The 20912-nt window shown below is 42.8% G+C and overlaps 2 protein-coding genes across 2 annotated transcripts in view; both read left to right on the forward strand.

Annotated features, from left to right (window-relative positions):
* LOC134810974 (uncharacterized) overlaps positions 1-19184 on the forward strand; it is a 44020-nt gene extending 24836 nt beyond the window's left edge. Inside the window, exons 12-17 of the mRNA XM_063817670.1 lie at positions 8604-8852; positions 11086-11210; positions 12439-12614; positions 12708-12827; positions 14069-14182; positions 19174-19184. Coding sequence (XP_063673740.1) covers positions 8604-8852; positions 11086-11210; positions 12439-12614; positions 12708-12827; positions 14069-14182; positions 19174-19184 — 795 coding nt within the window. The remainder of the gene's footprint in view (positions 1-8603; positions 8853-11085; positions 11211-12438; positions 12615-12707; positions 12828-14068; positions 14183-19173) is intronic.
* LOC134812011 (keratin-associated protein 4-8-like) lies at positions 9177-11061 on the forward strand (the record flags this gene model as incomplete). The annotated part of the gene is given in 4 exon segments (XM_063819185.1): positions 9177-9227; positions 9229-9274; positions 9454-9520; positions 10962-11061. Coding segments are annotated over 4 exon segments (264 nt in total), but the record flags the coding sequence as incomplete, so codon positions are not given.
* Positions 19185-20912: the final 1728 nt, after the last annotated feature.

Consider the following 20912-nt stretch of genomic DNA (forward strand, 5'->3'; position numbering starts at 1 on the left):
ATTAGGGGGATAACAGGAAACCCACCTTTTAAAAAGTGGAAAGGGTACACCTTTTATTTTAGAGGTAAAGGTTTAAACACCTCTTTATTTATGGTAACGGGTAACCCTTCTTATAATGGGAGATAACAGGAAAACCCCTTTCTTAAAATAAGGTAACAGGAAACACCTTCTTAAAATTAGGGGAAAAGGGTTTAAAAAACTTTTTTTAAATTAGTGGTAACAGGTAACCCCCTCCTTAAAATTAGTGGAAACAGGTAACACCTTTAAAAATTTAGTGGTAACAGGTAACCCCTCCTTATATTAGGGGAAAACAGGTAAAAACCTCCCTTATATTAGGGGTTAACAGGAAAACCCCTCTTTAAAAAAAAGTTTGGGGAACGGAACCCCCTTTAAAAAATTAGTGAAAACAGGAACACCTCCTTATATTAGGGGTTAACAGGTAAAATCCCCCAAAATTTAGGGGGGAAACCAGGAAAAACCCCTTTCTTAATTAGTGATAACAGGAAACCCACCCCCAAAAATTAGGTTACATGAAAACCCTTTCTTTTTTTTGGATAACAGGAAACCCCCTTTTTTTAAAAAATTCAGGTAACCCCTCCTTAAAATTAGGTTAAAAGGTAAACCCTCCTTATATAGTGGTAAAAAGGAAACCACCTTTTAAAATTAAAGGGATAACATTTTAAACACCCCCTTATTTTGGGAGATAAAGGTAACACCTCCTTATATTAGTGGTAACGGGTTAAACACCCCCTTAAATTTTTGTGATAACGGGTTAACACCCCCCATAAACCAGGGGTAACGGGTAAACCCCCCTTAAAATTAAAAGAAAATTTGGTAAACCCCTTTTTATAAGAGATAACATGTAAAAACCTCCTTATATTAGGGGGTTTAAACGGGGGCCCCAAACACTTCCATATTAGGGGAAAACCGGTAAAACTTCCTTTTTTTAAAGTGGTAACAGGTAACCCTTCTCAAATTAGTGGAAACAGGGAAAAAACCTTATAATTAGAAAAAAATTAGGAAACCCCTCCTTAAATATTACAGAACAGGGTTAACACCTTCTTAATTAGGGGGAAAAACATGATGTAACACCCCTTTTTAAAAAAAGGATAAAAGGTAACCCTTCTTAAAATTAGAGGAAAACAGGTAAACCCCTTATTTTTGGGGAACCCGGTTTTTCCCCCCCCCCACATAATTTTTTTTTTTGGGTAACGGGGAATCCCTAATTTTAATCGAGATAACGGGTAACACCCCCAAAAATAATTTGAGAAAAACGGGGCAACCCTTCTTATATTTGGTGGTAAAGGGTTAAAACCTTTTTAAATTTTTGGGGGATAACATTTTAACCCCTTTTAAATATTAGGGAAACGGGAAACCTTGGATTTTAAAAGGTTAGAACGGAACCTCTTATAAAAGGGGGTTAACGGTTTTCACCCTTCTATAATAGAATAACAGGTTTTAAAAACCTTCCTTAATTAGGGTTACGGGGAACCCTTCTTTAAAATGGGTGGAAATAGGGTTTTATTCAATTAAAGTGGGAACGGTTTAACCCTCCTTATTTAGTGGGAAACCGGGTAAACCTCTTTATTTTTTGGTGGGTAACGGGGTAACACCCTCCCTTAAAATTTTAGGAGATCCCGGTAACCCCTTTTTTTATATTAGGGGGTAAAAGGAAACACCTCCTTATATTAGGGGGAAACAGGTAAAAACATCCTTTAATAGGAAACCCGGGTAAACCCTTTTTTAGGGGTTTAAAAATTTAACCCCTCCTTATTTTAGTGACTACGGTAAAACCTCCTTTTTTTAAGGGGGGAAACCGGTAAAAACCTCCTTATATTAAGTTAACCGGAAAAACACCCCCTTATATTATAGATAACCGGAAACCCCCCTTTTAAATTTTTGAAAGGGTTTAACCCTCCTAAATTTTTGGGGGAAACCGGGTTAACCCCTCCTTATTTTAAAGTGAAAGGGTAAACCTTCTTTTTTTGTGGAAAAAAATTTAAATTCCCCTCCTTATATTAGTTAAACCTTAACACCCTTTAAAGTTAAAAACCCGGGAAAAACCCCCTTATATTATTTTTTTCCCCGGGAACACCCCTTATTAGGAAAACGGTTTAACACCCCCCATATTAGTGGAACGGGGAAACCCTTTTATTTTAGGGAAAGGGGTTTAGTGGTTCTTTGGTACTTTCCTCTGTTTGGGCTGAAAATGTATATCCGGGGTTTTTCTTTACTTGGGGGGGGTGCAGAATGGTGGGGCGGTGTAGCACGGGGGGGGGGTGGCGCGGGGTTGGTTTTTACAGCCCCAGGGGGGTCCCCGGCCCCCCCCTGGTTTGGGTGCACCCCCATGGTGGCCCCTTTGGGGGGGGGTACCCCCCCCCCCCCCCCCCCCCAGGGGCCAGAGGGCCCCCCCCCCCCTTTTGTACCAGGGGGCCCCCTGGCCCGGGGGTACCCCCAAGGGGGCCCTGGTGGCCCCCGGTTTAGGGCCTTTAAAATGGTGGCACGGGGGTAGCGCATGGTGGGGGGCCGTTGGGGGGTTTAGCAGAGGGTGGCACTGTGGGTTCAGCATGGTGGCGCCGTTGTGGGCAGAAATGGTGGAACTGTGGTAGCAGAAAGGTTTGGTTTTTCTTTTTTGGGGAGCAGCTGGTGGCGGTTTGGTAGGGGGGGCATGGTGGCGCTGTGGTAGCGCATGGTGTCGTTGTGGTTGCAGCATGGTGGGTGTGGTAGGCAGCTTAGTGGCACACTGTGGTAGCAGCATGGTGGCGCTGTACTGGATTAGCAGCATGGTGGGCACTGTTGGTAGCAGCATGGAGGCGCTGTGGTAGCAGCATGGTGGCACTGTGGTAACAGCATGGTGGCACTGTGGTAGCATCATGGTGGCGCTGTGGTAGCAGCATGGTGGCGCTGTTATCACTTATAATAATTGTACACTGTCGTTGTAAGGATGGACTTCCAATTCAAGAATATTTCGCAATAATGTCAAAAATCTATGAATAATAATTAACGATTATAATATAATAAATCTAATTAAAAATGATTCTAAATCAAATAATAATGTTTATCGAGCATATTGTATAGTTGGGGACGAAGTGAGACTCTCACTTCGTCCTCAACTATCCAACGTCACGTACGGTATTAAGTGTATGATCCCCCCCCCCCCCCCCCCCCCCCCGTACAAATAATAATGTGTTGCAGACAAGCAGACTACTGGAGTGGTTATTACACTTCACGACCATAGTAACCAGTTACCATAGTAACCAGTTACCATAGTAACCAGTTACCATAGTTACCAGTTACCGTAGTAACCAGTTACCGTAGTAACCAGTTACCGTAGTAACCAGTTACCGTAGTAACCAGTTACCGTAGTAACCAGTTACCGTAGTAACCAGTTACCGTAGTAACCAGTTACCGTAGTAACCAGTTACCGTAGTAACCAGTTACCGTAGTAACCAGTTACCGTAGTAACCAGTTACCGTAGTAACCAGTTACCGTAGTAACCAGTTACCGTAGTAACCAGTTACCATAGTAACCAGTTACCATAGTAACCAGTTGCCATAGTAACCAGTTACCATAGTAACCAGTTAATGTGTTGCAGACAAGCAGACTACTGGAGTGGTTATTACACTTCACGACCCTTTTACAAAAACTTGGACCGTGTTTTGGAGTCAGCCCTGAGGTTAGTTTTAAATATGTGACCTGTACCCCAGTTACCATAGTAACCAGTTACCATAGTAACCAGTTACCATAGCAACACTGACTGTGTAACGAGTGTGTTGTTACTGAGTGTGTAATGATTGCGCCTATCAGTATTAACCAGTGATCCAATTTTCCTAAACCAACAACAAGACAATTGACTTAACATTCCGTGAGTGTGGCTATATAGTCTGCTATATAGTCCTCTGTATACTGGGTGTGTGTTACCATGGTGTTACCATGGTAATTGCGCTCTATACTTTCAACAAATTACTCGTTTTCAGGAGGACGGAGATACTGTTTTCCTTTTACCGCTCAGATCTGAGAAAAGGAGCGTTTGTGATGGCTAGAAACACGTTGTCTTTGTTCCAACACCACGATGGTATTACTGGCACTGCCAAGACGCACGTTGTCAATGACTACGGGGCAAGGCATGTAGTAAAGTATAATTAATTAAGTGCTGTAACCCCGCTGTAATTGCAACAACCTGACGTCATGCTCTACCCTACTTACTACCATGGAGTGCTGTAACCCCGCTGTAATTGCAACAACCTGATGCTCTACCCTACTTACTACCATGATTCTGCCCAAGATGAGCAGTTATCTTGTATTTTGTATTTAGTGCGTAAATTGCGACTCGCGAGAGCGAAAATAGGTGTGGCCAGATAACTCATCAAACTCGATGTCTGATGACTTTTTTATGCTATATCCCACTAAATGTGATAATTCTGCACATTTTTATGGCCAAGTTGAGTTTCTTACTCCAATTAGAAGCGGAGTTATTTTGATTTTAAAGGGTGTGCGTGATCAATTGCACAAAACTGCACCATAGCCAAAATTTCAACCCAAGTCAAATTTGTTTCTGATGGGTCCCTTGAGCTATTCCAAGTCTCAAACCCCGGGTCGGAAGTTATATAGAATATCACCAACTATAGACGGGAATATTTTCAGATCCATATACATCCAATATACATTTATTTATTCTGTACTAGCTGTACTTCTACAGATAAAGGAAGTAGTATTATACTACTGTTGAGCACTCTGCCATTATCAACACCAACTGTTGAGCACTCTGCCATTATCAACACCAACTGTTGAGCACTCTGCCATTATCAACACCAACTGTTGAGCACTCTGCCATTATCAACACCAACTGTTGAGCACTCTGCCATTATCAACACCAACTATTGAGCACTCTGCCATTATCAACACCAACTGTTGAGCACTCTGCCATTATCAACACCAACTGTTGAGCACTCTGCCATTATCAACACCAACTGTTGAGCACTCTGCCATTATCAACACCAACTGTTGAGCACTCTGCCATTATCAACACCAACTGTTGAGCACTCTGCCATTATCAACACCAACTGTTGAGCACTCTGCCATTATCAACACCAACTGTTGAGCACTCTGCCATTATCAACACCAACTGTTGAGCACTCTGCCATTATCAACACCAACTGTTGAGCACTCTGCCATTATCAACACCAACTGTTGAGCACTCTGCCATTATCAACACCAACTGTTGAGAACTCTGCCATTATCAACACCAACTGTTGAGCACTCTGCCATTATCAACACCAACTGTTGAGCACTCTGCCATTATCAACACAAACTGTTGAGCACTCTGCCATTATCAACACAAACTGTTGAGCACTCTGCCATTATCAACACCAACTGTTGAGAACTCTGCCATTATCAACACCAACTGTTGAGCACTCTGCCATTATCAACACCAACTGTTGAGCACTCTGCCATTATCAACACCAACTGTTGAGCACTCTGCCATTATCAACACCAACTGTTGAGCACTCTGCCATTATCAACACCAACTGTTGAGCACTCTGCCATTATCAACACCAACTGTTGAGCACTCTGCCATTATCAACACCAACTGTTGAGCACTCTGCCATTATCAACACCAACTGTTGAGCACTCTGCCATTATCAACACCAACTGTTGAGCACTCTGCCATTATCAACACCAACTGTTGAGCACTCTGCCATTATCAACACCAACTGTTGAGCACTCTGCCATTATCAACACCAACTGTTGAGCACTCTGCCATTATCAACACCAACTGTTGAGCACTCTGCCATTATCAACACCAACTGTTGAGCACTCTGCCATTATCAACACCAACTGTTGAGCACTCTGCCATTATCAACACCAACTGTTGAGCACTCTGCCATTATCAACACAAACTGTTGAGCACTCTGCCATTATCAACACCAACTGTTGAGCACTCTGCCATTATCAACACCAACTGTTGAGCACTCTGCCATTATCAACACCAACTGTTGAGCACTCTGCCATTATCAACACAACTGTTGAGCACTCTGCCATTATCAACACCAACTGTTGAGCACTCTGCCATTATCAACACCAACTGTTGAGCACTCTGCCATTATCAACACCAACTGTTGAGCACTCTGCCATTATCAACACCAACTGTTGAGCACTCTGCCATTATCAACACCAACTGTTGAGCACTCTGCCATTATCAACACCAACTGTTGAGCACTCTGCCATTATCAACACCAACTGTTGAGCACTCTGCCATTATCAACACCAACTGTTGAGCACTCTGCCATTATCAACACCAACTGTTGAGCACTCTGCCATTATCAACACCAACTGTTGAGCACTCTGCCATTATCAACACCAACTGTTGAGCACTCTGCCATTATCAACACCAACTGTTGAGCACTCTGCCATTATCAACACCAACTGTTGAGCACTCTGCCATTATCAACACCAACTGTTGAGCACTCTGCCATTATCAACACCAACTGTTGAGCACTCTGCCATTATCAACACCAACTGTTGAGCACTCTGCCATTATCAACACCAACTGTTGAGCACTCTGCCATTATCAACACCAACTGTTGAGCACTCTGCCATTATCAACACCAACTGTTGAGAACTCTGCCATTATCAACACCAACTGTTGAGCACTCTGCCATTATCAACACCAACTGTTGAGCACTCTGCCATTATCAACACAACTGTTGAGCACTCTGCCATTATCAACACCAACTGTTGAGCACTCTGCCATTATCAACACCAACTGTTGAGCACTCTGCCATTATCAACACCAACTGTTGAGCACTCTGCCATTATCAACACCAACTGTTGAGCACTCTGCCATTATCAACACCAACTGTTGAGCACTCTGCCATTATCAACACCAACTGTTGAGCACTCTGCCATTATCAACACCAACTGTTGAGCACTCTGCCATTATCAACACCAACTATTGAGCACTCTGCCATTATCAACACCAACTGTTGAGCACTCTGCCATTATCAACACCAACTGTTGAGCACTCTGCCATTATCAACACCAACTGTTGAGCACTCTGCCATTATCAACACCAACTGTTGAGCACTCTGCCATTATCAACACCAACTGTTGAGAACTCTGCCATTATCAACACCAACTGTTGAGCACTCTGCCATTATCAACACCAACTATTGAGCACTCTGCCATTATCAACACCAACTGTTGAGCACTCTGCCATTATCAACACCAACTGTTGAGCACTCTGCCATTATCAACACCAACTGTTGAGCACTCTGCCATTATCAACACCAACTGTTGAGCACTCTGCCATTATCAACACCAACTGTTGAGAACTCTGCCATTATCAACACCAACTGTTGAGCACTCTGCCATTATCAACACCAACTGTTGAGCACTCTGCCATTATCAACACAAACTGTTGAGCACTCTGCCATTATCAACACCAACTGTTGAGCACTCTGCCATTATCAACACCAACTGTTGAGCACTCTGCCATTATCAACACCAACTGTTGAGCACTCTGCCATTATCAACACCAACTGTTGAGCACTCTGCCATTATCAACACCAACTGTTGAGCACTCTGCCATTATCAACACCAACTGTTGAGCACTCTGCCATTATCAACACCAACTGTTGAGCACTCTGCCATTATCAACACCAACTATTGAGCACTCTGCCATTATCAACACCAACTGTTGAGCACTCTGCCATTATCAACACCAACTGTTGAGCACTCTGCCATTATCAACACCAACTGTTGAGCACTCTGCCATTATCAACACCAACTGTTGAGCACTCTGCCATTATCAACACCAACTGTTGAGCAATCTGCCATTATCAACACCAACTGTTGAGCACTCTGCCATTATCAACACCAACTGTTGAGCACTCTGCCATTATCAACACCAACTGTGAAGACCAAGATTCTTTAAATCCAGCAATACACCACCCCAACACCCCGACCTACAATATTTCGAATCAGAATTGTATGATCTTATTGGCAGTTCTCAAAGTCTGAAACATTTCTCCATCCCTTTCGATCTGCAGTTAATCTTCTCATACAATCAATCGTGAGTCCATTCCGATCCAATCTCTGCTCAGCATCCTCAATAAATACATCATTTAAGCTCTTCCTAGGCCTGCCTCTTGATCTCTTCCCATGCTTTGGTTTCCATTCAAGTAGATAGTTGGGTAACCGATCTTCAGGCATTCTACTGACATGTCCAAATCAACCACCAGTGGGGTACCATATACCATATACCCCACTGTATATATCTCTAAACAAGTCATCTCCCAACAGAGTAACTTATCGATCACTATTTCCGCACGGACCTAACTCTTGCACTACTTGGATCAGAACTTCTGAGACATTACGTACAATTCTGAGAAGAAAACATCTGCTGAGTTGGACTTTCTGTACCAAACTGTACTGCAGAATGTTAAAATGGCTCACTAAATGGAAGGCGCGATAATTTGAACATTGTGGTAAGTTAAGTTTGTATACAGCGACGGTGACAAGAATCATGCGCGCATCTTGTGTCGTGGTAAGAAACCAGCATTGTAACTTTTATTTGAAGTGACCAACTATAACTGTTTCAGGTTAGTAACAACTACTGTTTCAGGTTGTACAACGCTTATAAGACCTGCACCGACCTGACAATATTAGCTATACAGTATCTGCTGAAAGAAAGAACCACTTTTTCCCCGACTAGCAGTCGACTTGCTTTCAACACGGTTGAAAAGTACGACGTTTTGGGGGGGCCCAGTGAGTTGGTCCTTGCTAACACTCTATCCAGAGACGCACTCTCCTTAATAATTGTCGCCGTCAATAACTCCCAGCAACTTCAAGTAAGAAAAGGAATTAACATTCACCCAACAGTACCTAGTGTTATTTGTTTCCACTTTCCGCCTTTTTTGAATGCTATTTTATTAACAGAAATTAGACAATTTTTTTGTTTTTCCCGTCGAGCAATTTGTTAAGCAGCTGACCTCCCTCCTGCTGCAACCTCCCCCTGCTGTAACCCCTCCTGCTGCCACCCCTCCTGCTGTAACCCCCTCCTGCTGCCACCCCTCCTGCTGCCACCCCTCCTGCTGTAACCCCTCCTGCTGTAACCCCCCTCCTGCTGTAACCCCTCCTGCTGCCACCCCTCCTGCTGTAACCCCCTCCTGCTGCCACCCCCTCCTGCTGTAACCCCCTCCTGCTGTAACCCCTCCTGCTGTCACCCCATCCTGCTGCCACCCCTCCTGCTGCCACCCCTCCTGCTGCCACCTCTCCTGCTGTAACCCCCCTCCTGATGTAACCCCCTCCTGCTGTAACCCCCTCCTGCTGCCACCCCCTCCTGCTGTAACCCCCTCCTGCTGCCACCCCCCTCCTGCTGTAACCCCCTCCTGCTGTCACCCCCTCCTGCTGTAACCCCTCCTGCTGTCACCCCCTCCTGCTGTAACCCCTCCTGCTGCCACCCCTCCTGCTGTAACCCCTCCTGCTGCCACCCCTCCTGCTGTAACCCCCTGCTGATGTAACCCCCCTCCTGATGTAACCCCTCCTGCTGCCACCCCTCCTGCTGTAACCCCCTCCTGCTGCCACCCCCTCCTGCTGCCACCCCTCCTGCTGTAACCCCCTCCTGCTGTAACCCCCTCCTGCTGTAACCCCTCCTGCTGCCACCCCTCCTGCTGTAACCCCCCTCCTGCTGTAACTCCCTCCTGCTGTAACTCCCTCCTGCTGCCACCCCTCCTGCTGTAACCCCCCTCCTGATGTAACCCCCCTCCTGATGTAACCCCTCCTGCTGCCACCCCTCCTGCTGCCACCCCTCCTGCTGTAACCCCTCCTGCTGTAACCCCTCCTGCTGCCACCCCCTCCTGCTGCCACCCCTCCTGCTGTAACCCCTCCTGCTGTCACCCCCTCCTGCTGTAACCCCTCCTGCTGCCACCCCTCCTGCTGTAACCCCCCTCCTGCTGTAACCCCTCCTGCTGTAACCCCTCCTGCTGCCACCCCTCCTGCTGTAACCCCCCTCCTGATGTAACCCCCCTCCTGATATAACCCCTCCTGCTGCCACCCCTCCTGATGTAACCCCCTCCTGCTGTAACCCTCTCCTGCTGCCACCCCTCCTGCTGCCACCCCTCCTGCTGTAACCCCCTGCTGATGTAACCCCCCTCCTGATGTAACCCCTCCTGATGTAACCCCTCCTGCTGCCACCCCTCCTGCTGTGACCCCCTCCTGCTGCCACCCCTCCTGCTGTAACCCCCTCCTGCTGTCACCCCTCCTGCTGTAACCCCCCTCCTGCTGTAACCCCCCTCCTGCTGTAAACCCTCCTGCTGCCACCCCTCCTGCTGTAACCCCCCTCCTGATGTAACCCCCTCCTGCTGCCACCCCTCCTGCTGTAACCCCCCTCCTGATGTAACCATCTCTCGCTGCCACCCCCTCCTGCTGTAACCCCCTCCTGCTGTAACCCCTCCTGCTGCCACCCCTCCTGCTGCCACCCCCTCCTGCTGTAACCCCCTCCTGCTGCCGCCCCTCCTGCTGCCACCCCCTCCTGCTGTAACCCCCTCCTGCTGTAACCCCCCTCCTGCTGTAACCCCTCCTGCTGCCACCCCTCCTGCTGTAACCCCCCTCCTGCTGCCACCCCCTCCTGCTGTAAACCCTCCTGCTGTAACCCCCTCCTGCTGTAACCCCTCCTGCTGCCACCCCTCCTGCTGTAACCCCTCCTGCTGTAACTCCCCTCCTGCTGCCACCCCTCCTGCTGTAACTCCCCTCCTGCTGCCACCCCTCCTGCTGTAACCCCTCCTGCTGTAACTCCCCTCCTGCTGCCACCCCTCCTGCTGCAACCTCCCCCTGCTGTAACCCCTCCTGCTGCCACCCCTCCTGCTGTAACCCCCTCCTGCTGTAACCCCTCCTGATGTAACCCCTCCTGCTGTAACCCCCTCCTGCTGTAACCCCCCTCCTGCTGTAACCCCCTCCTGCTGCAACCCCTCCTGCTGTAACCCCCCTCCTGCTGTAACTCCCTCCTGCTGCCACCCCTCCTGCTGTAACTCCCTCCTGCTGCCACCCCTCCTGCTGTAACCCCCTCCTATTTATTCTGCACAGGTGACAGGTTTAGAGGGAGCAGTGTTACCACAACAGTCTGAGCCTCGTGTGGAATACGGAGAGGTACACTACAATTCTAAATACCTGGTGTTCCTTGCTGACACGCCCTCTGTCTCTATACAAACGTACGTAACCATAGCAACACGCCCTCCGTCTCTATACAAACGTACGTAACCATAGCAACACGCCCTCCGTCTCTATACAAACGTACGTTACCATAGCAACACGCCCTCCGTCTCTATACAAACGTACGTTACCATAGCAACACGCCCTCTGTCTCTATACAAACGTACGTAACCATAGCAACACGCCCTCCGTCTCTATACAAACGTACGTAACCATAGCAACACGCCCTCCGTCTCTATACAAACGTACGTTACCATAGCAACACGCCCTCCGTCTCTATACAAACGTACGTAACCATAGCAACACGCCCTCCGTCTCTATACAAACGTACGTTACCAGAGCAACACGCCCTCCGTCTCTATACAAACGTACGTGCTAACTAGACACGCCCTCCGTCTCTATACAAACGTACGTGCTAACTTCCCAATTATTCGAATACAATTGTTCCAAAACCCAAAACATTGAGTGGACCGTCGTTATAGTACTACTATTACGACGACTCAATTTTCCCCGATCCATGCCTCATGTGCCGACAAGGGTTAGCGAGCGTGCTAAATCACTCTACAGTCGATCTTCGAGATTGTTCTAATAGGGCCCCTGATGGTTGTAACCAACTTCAACCGATGTATTTTCGGATGCTGATTCCGAATCACCCCCCATGACATAGGGTTAAAATGCTCTCCTGACGAGATATTGGCGAAAAACTGTATCGATCACCCGGAGGCCTAAAACATTTTTTGAAGATTGTGGTCACTAAACGTACGCATCCACAGAAATTCTAAGGAACAATATTCTTTTTTAAGACCATTTTGTGGGTAAAATTTTTGAATTTTTCATCTTACTAAGCCTTGATTGATATGACGATTTTAACCCTTCGAGATCCTTGCTCGAAGGGTTCGCATCGATCTGCGAAGATAAATGCAAAGCAAAAATGATAGTTCGCGCGGCGCGTCGAAGTCCTCCAAATCAAGCATCAAGATGGAAAAAATGAACCATGAAAGTCGAAGCACGGTCGCAACGGTAGCTTTTGACCTCTTTCTGCACTTTCTGCAGTTGGAATTTGGTGGATTTGTGATTAATATCAATATGGACACTGAAAACGTAAATTTTTCCTCACTGGGAAATTTTCGAGAGCAGGCAAAATGTTTTCTAAAGCAAGCATTGCCTTCTTTTGCCTTAGGCTGGCTACGTCACTGGTTATTTATTTACTAACAGATGATCCCTCAGTTACAAAATAGTGCCAGCGAGCTCCCCGATCACAAGGGCATCGCTAGACGTTTACAACTACGAGCTGGCACCTGAGTTTCACGACTCTTACCACAGCAGGATCCACTCTGAGGCTCATTGCAAAGATATTGTTCTCGGGACGAACAAACTCAGCATTGTCTTGGACTGCAGGACGGGTGGGTCACATGTTGTGTATTACAAGTCACGTGTTGTTTATATAAGTTAACTTTTAAGGTAATTAATAAGTACTAACCTGCTCATATATATAGGGCGGCTATTACAACACTTGAAGGAAGGAGTGGTAACGAGAATGGAGCAGGAGATACTGCTGTACAACAATACTGCTGGTGCTTACCTCTTCTTACCTAACGGCCCCCCTGCTCAACAGGGTGAGTACTTGTCGAGTAGCAGGGTGAGTACTTGTTGAGTAGCAGGGTAAGTACTTGTTGAGTAGCAGGGTGAGTACTTGTTGAGCAGCAGGGTAAGTACTTGTTGAGTAGCAGGGTGAGTACTTGTTGAGCAGCAGGGTGAGTACTTGTTGAGCAGCAGGGTGAGTACTTGTTGAGTAGCAGGGTGAGTACTTGTTGAGCAGCAGGGTGAGTACTTGTTGAGTAGCAGGGTAAGTACTTGTTGAGTAGCAGGGTGAGTACTTGTTGAGCAGCAGGGTGAGTACTTGTTGAGTAGCAGGGTGAGTACTTGTTGAGCAGCAGGGTGAGTACTTGTTGAGTAGCAGGGTGAGTACTTGTTGAGCAGCAGGGTGAGTACTTGTTGAGTAGCAGGGTGAGTACTTGTTGAGTAGCAGGGTGAGTACTTGTTGAGTAGCAGGGTGAATACTTGTTGAGTAGCAGGGTGAGTACTTGTTGAGTAGCAGGATGAGTACTTGTTGAGCAGCAGGGTGAGTACTTGTTGAGCAGCAGGGTGAGTACTTGTTGAGTAGCAGGGTGAGTACTTGTTGAGTAGCAGGGTGAGTACTTGTTGATTAGCAGGGTGAGTACTTGTTGAGTAGCAGGGTGAGTACTTGTTGAGTAGCAGGGTGAGTACTTGTTGAGTAGCAGGGTGAGTACTTGTTGAGTAGCAGGGTGAGTACTTGTTGAGTAGCAGGGTGAGTACTTGTTGAGTAGCAGGGTGAGTACTTGTTGAGTAGCAGGGTGAATACTTGTTGAGCAGCAGGGTGAGTACTTGTTGAGTAGCAGGGTGAGTACTTGTCGAGTAGCAGGGTGAGTACTTGTTGAGAAGAAGGATGAGTACTTGTTGAGTAGCAGGGTGAGTACTTGTTGAGTAGCAGGGTGAGTACTTGTTGAGTAGCAGGGTGAGTACTTGTTGAGTAGCAGGGTGAGTACTTGTTGAGTAGCAGGTTGAGTACTTGTTGAGTAGCAGGGTGAGTACTTGTTGAGTAGCAGGTTGAGTACTTGTTGAGTAGCAGGGTGAGTACTTGTTGAGTAGCAGGGTGAGTACTTGTCGAGTAGCAGGGTGAGTACTTGTTGAGTAGCAGGGTGAGTACTTGTTGAGTAGCAGGTTGAGTACTTGTTGAGTAGCAGTGTGAGTACTTGTTGAGTAGCAGGGTGAGTACTTATTGAGTAGCAGGGTGAGTACTTGTTGAGTAGCAGTACTTATATCCTGTTTGTTGCAGTTGTAGAGACGTCTCGACCTCGAATTGTGGTAATGAAGGGACCTGTAAGACACAAGGCAGTTGTGAAGTATGACAGAAACATCGTCATCAGCTACATCGTGAACCTATTGGGAGGTATGTTAATTAAGAGACCTGCAAAATCAAATCAGTTTTTAAAATGCCTGTAAACACTTTTAAAATTTTTGGCAGGACTGCCGAAAGCTGCATCCTGTCCAAATTCTGTTAGCAGATGGGTATTAATGGCGAACATGTCGCCGTAGGCGAAAATTGTTTTGAAGATTTTGCTCATGCAAAAAGCCTAGCTGAGCAATTTGGCATTATAGAGATAATTTTCAAACACAGTTTCAAGAACGATTCATATAATACGATATTAAATGCATATTAGAGCCATGCCAGCAGCAGCTCTTGCTAATTAAGTGTGATTCGAAAAAGGGATACATAGTGTATTCTTTGGAAGAATTTCAGAAAGTTTGCTTTCAGGATTGAAATCTAGCAATGTGAATTGATAAATCAAGCAAGATTTTGGCTTTGTTGTGCCAATTGAGGGGTCAAGTCCTTACAGTAATAGCCGATAGGTCTCAAAAAGGGTGCAAAGAGGGGGGGGGGCATATTAAAGTATATTCCCGCCCTCAAATCGGGAAAAACCTACATTTTAATATACTTGAATTTGACCAAAACCCATAATCATGGGTAGAGTGTACCGCTGCCAGTGTCTCTCTTTTCCAAACAAAAGGAAATGATATTAATTTGAATAACCGTCCGAAAATGCAAATTGATACCGAGAATGAAATCGGTCGCTCGCTTTTTCCATTCGATCACGGCTTACGAATTGTAATATAAAGCTTATTGATTGGAAAAAGCGAGCGACCGATTTCATTCTCGGTATCAATTTGCATTTTCGGACGGTTATTCAAATTAATATCATTTCCTTTTGTTTGGAAAAGAGAGACACTGGCAGCGGTACACTCTACCCATGATTATGGGTTTTGGTCAAATATCATCTCTTTTTGATTATAATGTCAAGATAATTTACAAAGCCGAAATGTAAACTCATAACTTCATTAATATTTATATTAATAATTAGGAGGTAATTTCATCAATTTCGAAATTTTACCTGACTGAATATGGCACTTTTTACTTATTCAAGTTGGCATTAAATTCATATATAATGCCATTTAAATATCGTAGGAAAGCAGATTTTATTCGAAATCACGAATGAGCAAAATTCTCACCTTTCGCACGTGCAAACTTTGAGCGGACGTTGCGTGCGGATACAATATTGAATCACCGTAAATTTTTGCATAGCAGTATTTTATATATAGTTTAATAAGCATGCAAAGTTTCAGAAGATTTCATATAGAACTTGGATCACAACGAGACTCCAAAGTTGATAAAAATGGTGAAAACAGCAATTTTCAGTAATTTTAGCAATTTTCTATCAAACTGGGTGTGTCCCCACGTGTGCAACTTTTTGATTTTCAACTTTTAAACTAGCCTATAACACAATTTAGACCTTTAAAAAGCAAAATTGAGCTCCACAACCCAAGGGATGGCCCAACACCAGAGAATACTAATTCACAACTTTTGTGTTTTTATAAAATTATTCTTCAAAAAAGCACTTACTTCAATAGCGAATATCTTTATGAAGGAGCAAAGTAAGAAACTATTCCGGTAGATTTTCAGAATGCTTGAACAATTATCTAAGATGAAAATGTCCTCAAGTTTTGAATAAAATTACTCCTTAATGGTTTAAAATCGATTTGAAAAGTTGTTACTTTGTCAAAAATCAAGTTTTAAAAACACCTAATTTGATGACGTCATCAAGTGATGATGATGAAGATAAATTATTTTTTGATATAATGTAAACTAAAGTATAAACAATTATCTTTAAAACCTGTGGTTCGAAATGACTGTATCTTTTATACTTTTGAATCTACGGACACTTAAATGTAGGCTACAATTGACTTCAAAAGCGTCTATATATATATATATATACTTCACGACAATCTGTTGTAAAACAGGGGTTCCAGAAAACCCACTTCCCGATACTCCTGAAACATGCAATTTTTTTTACAGTCGATTTGGACAAGGTCTAGACGCCGTGCAAAGTTTCAGATCTCTAACTCAATTTTAACATGGTTTTTAAGGCACCTGAATATGGCGATTTTGGGTTTTTTACCTAATTTCGTATAACATGCTGGCGCGTATTTTGCGCAAATTTCTTAAAAACCTCCACATAACTATTTCTTATTCCTGTCATCTTTAACATTGAATTAGAATGTTTTGAACTTAAATTTACCTGCTGAACTACTTTCGATGAGTCTTAATGCCTAGTATTTCGGGGTAGGGTGGTAGTTATTTGTTGATACATGTTTCGTATCCGCGAAAGTGCATGCAACGTATGTCAAGTTATTTGTTTTTAGTATTACTTAATGGGGGGGGGGGGGGGGGGGAATTAGCCTTGAAGTTTATTGAATCTTCATTGCGAGTACAGCTGCTTTGGGTAGTTTTTCTTATTCTATTACAATTGTAATGAATGGGGAAAAGCGATCGACCGATTTCATTTCGGTTTCATTTTGCATTTTAGAACGAGTCAATCAAGTTATATCATTTCCTTTGTTGGGAAAGAGAGACCATGCCAGCTGTCCACTCTACCCTTGTTATGGGTTTTGGTTCAATTATCATCTCTTTTTGATTATAATATCAGGATATTTCAATGCCGAAATGTAAAACTCATAACTTCATTTTTTCAATTTATATCAGTAATATGAGGTAATTTCATCGATTTCGAAAATTTTACATGACTGAATATGGCACTTTTACTCATTCAAGTTGGCATTAAATTCATATATAATGCCATTTATATATCGTGGGGAAAGGCAGAATTTATTCGAATCTCGAATGAGCAAAATTCTCCACCTTTCGCACGTGCAACTTTGAGCGGAGTTGCGTGGGCATACAATATTGAATCACGGTAAAAATTTTTGCATAGCAGTATTTTATTATTTTTTTACATATTTGATTGACCGTTCTTCAAAGCAAACATGATACCGAGAATGAAAACGGTCGCTCCGCTTTTCCCATTCATCACGGCTTACGCATAGAAATAAGTTATCGATTTGATTACATCAATCAGATTGCTGTAAAAACTTTTGGGTTGCGTTCGGGTCGATACCTGTATTTGGGGTAAGGGTGGTAGTGATTTGTTTAAACATGTTTCGTATCCGCGAAAGTGGCATGCAACGTATGTCAAGTTATTTGTTTTTAGTATTACTTAATTGAATTGCTGAAGTTTATTGAATCTTCATAGCCGGAGTTACAGCTGCCTTTGGGTAGTTTTTCTTAATCTATACAATTGTAAATGAAGGGGAAAAGCGAGAAGCGACCGATTTTTCATTATCGTATCATTTTGCATTTGAGAACGGTCAATCAAAAGTAAATATCATTTCCTTTTGTTTGGGAAAGAGAGACCCTGACAGGGTCCACCTCTACCCATGATTATGGGTTTTGGTCAAATATCATCTCTTTTTGATTATAATTTCAGGATAATTTACAAAGCCGAAATGTAAATTCATAACTTCATTCATATATTATTAATTAATATGAAGGTAATTTCATCGATTTCCGAAATTTTACCTGACTGAATATGGCACTTTTTACATTCAAGTTTGGCATTAAATTCAGTATAATGCCATTTAATTCGTGGAAAGCAGAAATTATTCGAAATCACGAAGCGCGAAATTCTCACCTTTCGCACTGCAACTTGAGCGGACGTGCGTGCGCAGACAATTTGACACACGGTAAAATTTTTGCATAGCAGTATTTTATATCTTTTTTACATATTTGATTGGACGTTTCAAATGCAAAATGATACCGAGATTGAAATCGGTCGCTCGCTTTTCCCATTCATTCACGGCCTAACGAATAGTAATAAGTTTTCGATTGATTACATCAATCAGATGCTGTACCAAACTCTTTGGGTTGCGTTCGGGTCGATACCTAGTATTTCGGGGTAAGGGTGGTAGTTATTTGTTGATACATGTTTCGTATCCCGCGAAAAGTGGCATGCAACGTATGTCAAGTTATTTGTTTTTAGTATTACTTATTGAAATTAGCTGATGTTTATTGAATCTTCCTTGCCGAGTACAGCTGCCTTTGGGTAGTTTTTCTTAAATCTATTACAATTGTAAATGAATGGAAAAGCGAGAGCCGACGCCGATGTCATTCTCGGTATCATTTTGCATTTGAGAACGTCAATCCAAAGTAATATCATTTCCTGTTTGTTTGGGGAAAGAGGACACTGACAGCGGGTCCACACTAACCATGATTATGGGTTTTGGTCAAATTATCATTCTTTTTGATTATAATGTAGGGTATTATAAAGTCGAATATTAAAAACTGATTCTTCATTAATAAGGAGGGAGAGTTTCAAAACGATTTCGAATATCTATCCTTTAAAAAACATTTCCTTGAGTTTAGGGAAGCAATATCGGTCGATCATGACTGAATATGCCACTTAATACTCATTAGTTGGCAGTAATATTCATATATAATGACATTAAAAACTGGGTTCGTGGGGGGGCAAAGCAGAATTTGTTGGAAATCACGAATGAGCAACATTATCACCTTTGCACGTGCGAACTTTGAGGCAGACGTTGCGTGCGCATCCAATATGAATGCCGTAAATTTTTGCATGTAATTGTTTTATTGTTTTTTATATAGCTGAAAGCATAGCAAAGTTTCAAAGTATTTCAAGAAGAAACTGTAATCCAAACGGCACTTAAAGTTGACAGAAAAAATGACGAAAAAGCAATTTTCAGTGATTTTAGCGATTTCAATCAATTAGGGCGTGTCCACGTGTGCACTTTTCGATTTCAACTTAAATAGCCTATGACCAATTTATACCATTGGAAGCAGAACTGAGTCACACCAAGGATGGGCCACACCAGAGAATACTAAATCGCAAAATGACGTTTTTATAAAATCATTCTTCAAAAAGCACAGACTTCAATGCGAAAATCTTTTGAAGGAGCAAGCTGAAAAACTTTCCGGATAGATTTCTATCAGAATGTTGAAACAAATTATTAAGATAAAAATTCCCTCAGATTATGAATAAAATTACTCCATAATGGTTTAAAATAAATTTTAAAAGTTATTACTTTGTCAAACAACTAAGTTTTAAAAACGGTTAAATTGATGACGTATCTAGGGGTGTTTATGAGTCATATAATTTTTGTATACTTGTAAACTAATGTATAAACAATTATTTGCAAGACCTGTGGTTCGGAAATGGCTGTATCTTTTATATTTTGAATCTATGGACAAATAAATACAGGCTACAATTGGACTGGCATGGTTATCCTGAATACATTAGCTGGCAAGCTTGACCGTGCTCTTATATCAATGCTTGCACGCATTACCGTTGCCCTTTATTCACCCACATATGTACCCCCTATACTATTATATCCCTTTATTGTTGTCCTGGCATTAAGACTCATCGAAGTAGTACAGCGGTATATTTAAGTAAAAACATTGAATTCAAATGTAAAAGATGACGGAATAAGAAATAGTTTGTGGAGGTTTTTAAGAAATTTTGTGCAAATTACGCGCCAGCATGTTATACGAAATTAGTTAAAAAACCCAAAAATGCCATATTCATGTGCCTTAAAAAACCCATGTAAATATTGAGTTAGTGATCTGAAACTTTGCAGGGCGTCTAGACCTCGACCAATCGACTGTAAAAAAAGTTTCATGTTTCAGGAGTATCGGGAAAGTGGTTTTCTGGAACCCTGTTTTACAACAGATTGTCGTGAAGGACTATATATATATGTATGTATAGGCGCTTTGGCAGTCAAATGTAGATACTTTTAAGTGTCCGTAGGATTCGAAGTATAAAAGATCAGTCATTTCGAACCACAGGTTTTAAAGATAATTCATGTTTATACTTAAGTTTACCTTATATCGATAAATTAATTTATCGTCACATCATCACTTGATGAGTCATCAAGTAAGTGTTCTAAACTTGATTTTTGACAAATAACAACTTCACATCGATTTTACACCCATTAAAAAGTAATTTTATTCAAATCTGAGGACCTTTTCATCTAGATAATTGTTCACGATTCTAAAAATCTACGGAAAAGTTTCCTACCCTTTACACCTTCATAAAGATATTCGCTATTGAAGTTAGTGCTTTTTTGAAGAATTAATTTTATAAAAACACAAACAGTTGTGAATTTAGTATTCTTGGTGTTGGCCATTCCCTTGGGGTTGTGGGAGTCAATTTTGCTTCTTAAAGGTCTAAATTGTGGTTAGGCTAGTTTTAAATTGAAAATCGAAAAGTTGCACACGTGGGACACGTCCAAATTGATTTAAAACTAGCTTATATCACTGAAAATTGTTATTTACATGAATTTTATCAACTTGGTGTCCGTTGTGATTCAAGTTCTTTTTGAAATCTTTTGCAAACTTTAGCATGCTTATAAACTATATATTAAATACCCACTATGCAAAAATTTACGGTGATTCAGTATTGTATGCGCCGCAAACGCGCACACAGTTTGCACGTGGCGAAAGGTGTGAATTTTGCGCATTCGTGATTTCGAATATATTCTGCTTTCCCCGATATTTAAATGGCATTATATATGAATTAAATGCCAACTTGAATTGAGTTAAAAGTGCCATATTTCAGTCTGTTATCGCCTAATTACCTACCTTAAACACAAGGAAATGTTTTCAAATGTAAAATTCGAAAAATCGTTGAAAATTGCCTCTTATTAAAGAAGTTTCGACTATGTAAATTATCTGACAATGACATATATTCAAATGAGATGATATTAGACCA

Source organism: Bolinopsis microptera, chromosome 2, assembly GCF_026151205.1.
Source record: "Bolinopsis microptera isolate Bmic1 chromosome 2, MBARI_Bmic_1.0, whole genome shotgun sequence".
Classification (NCBI taxonomy): domain Eukaryota; kingdom Metazoa; phylum Ctenophora; class Tentaculata; order Lobata; family Bolinopsidae; genus Bolinopsis; species Bolinopsis microptera.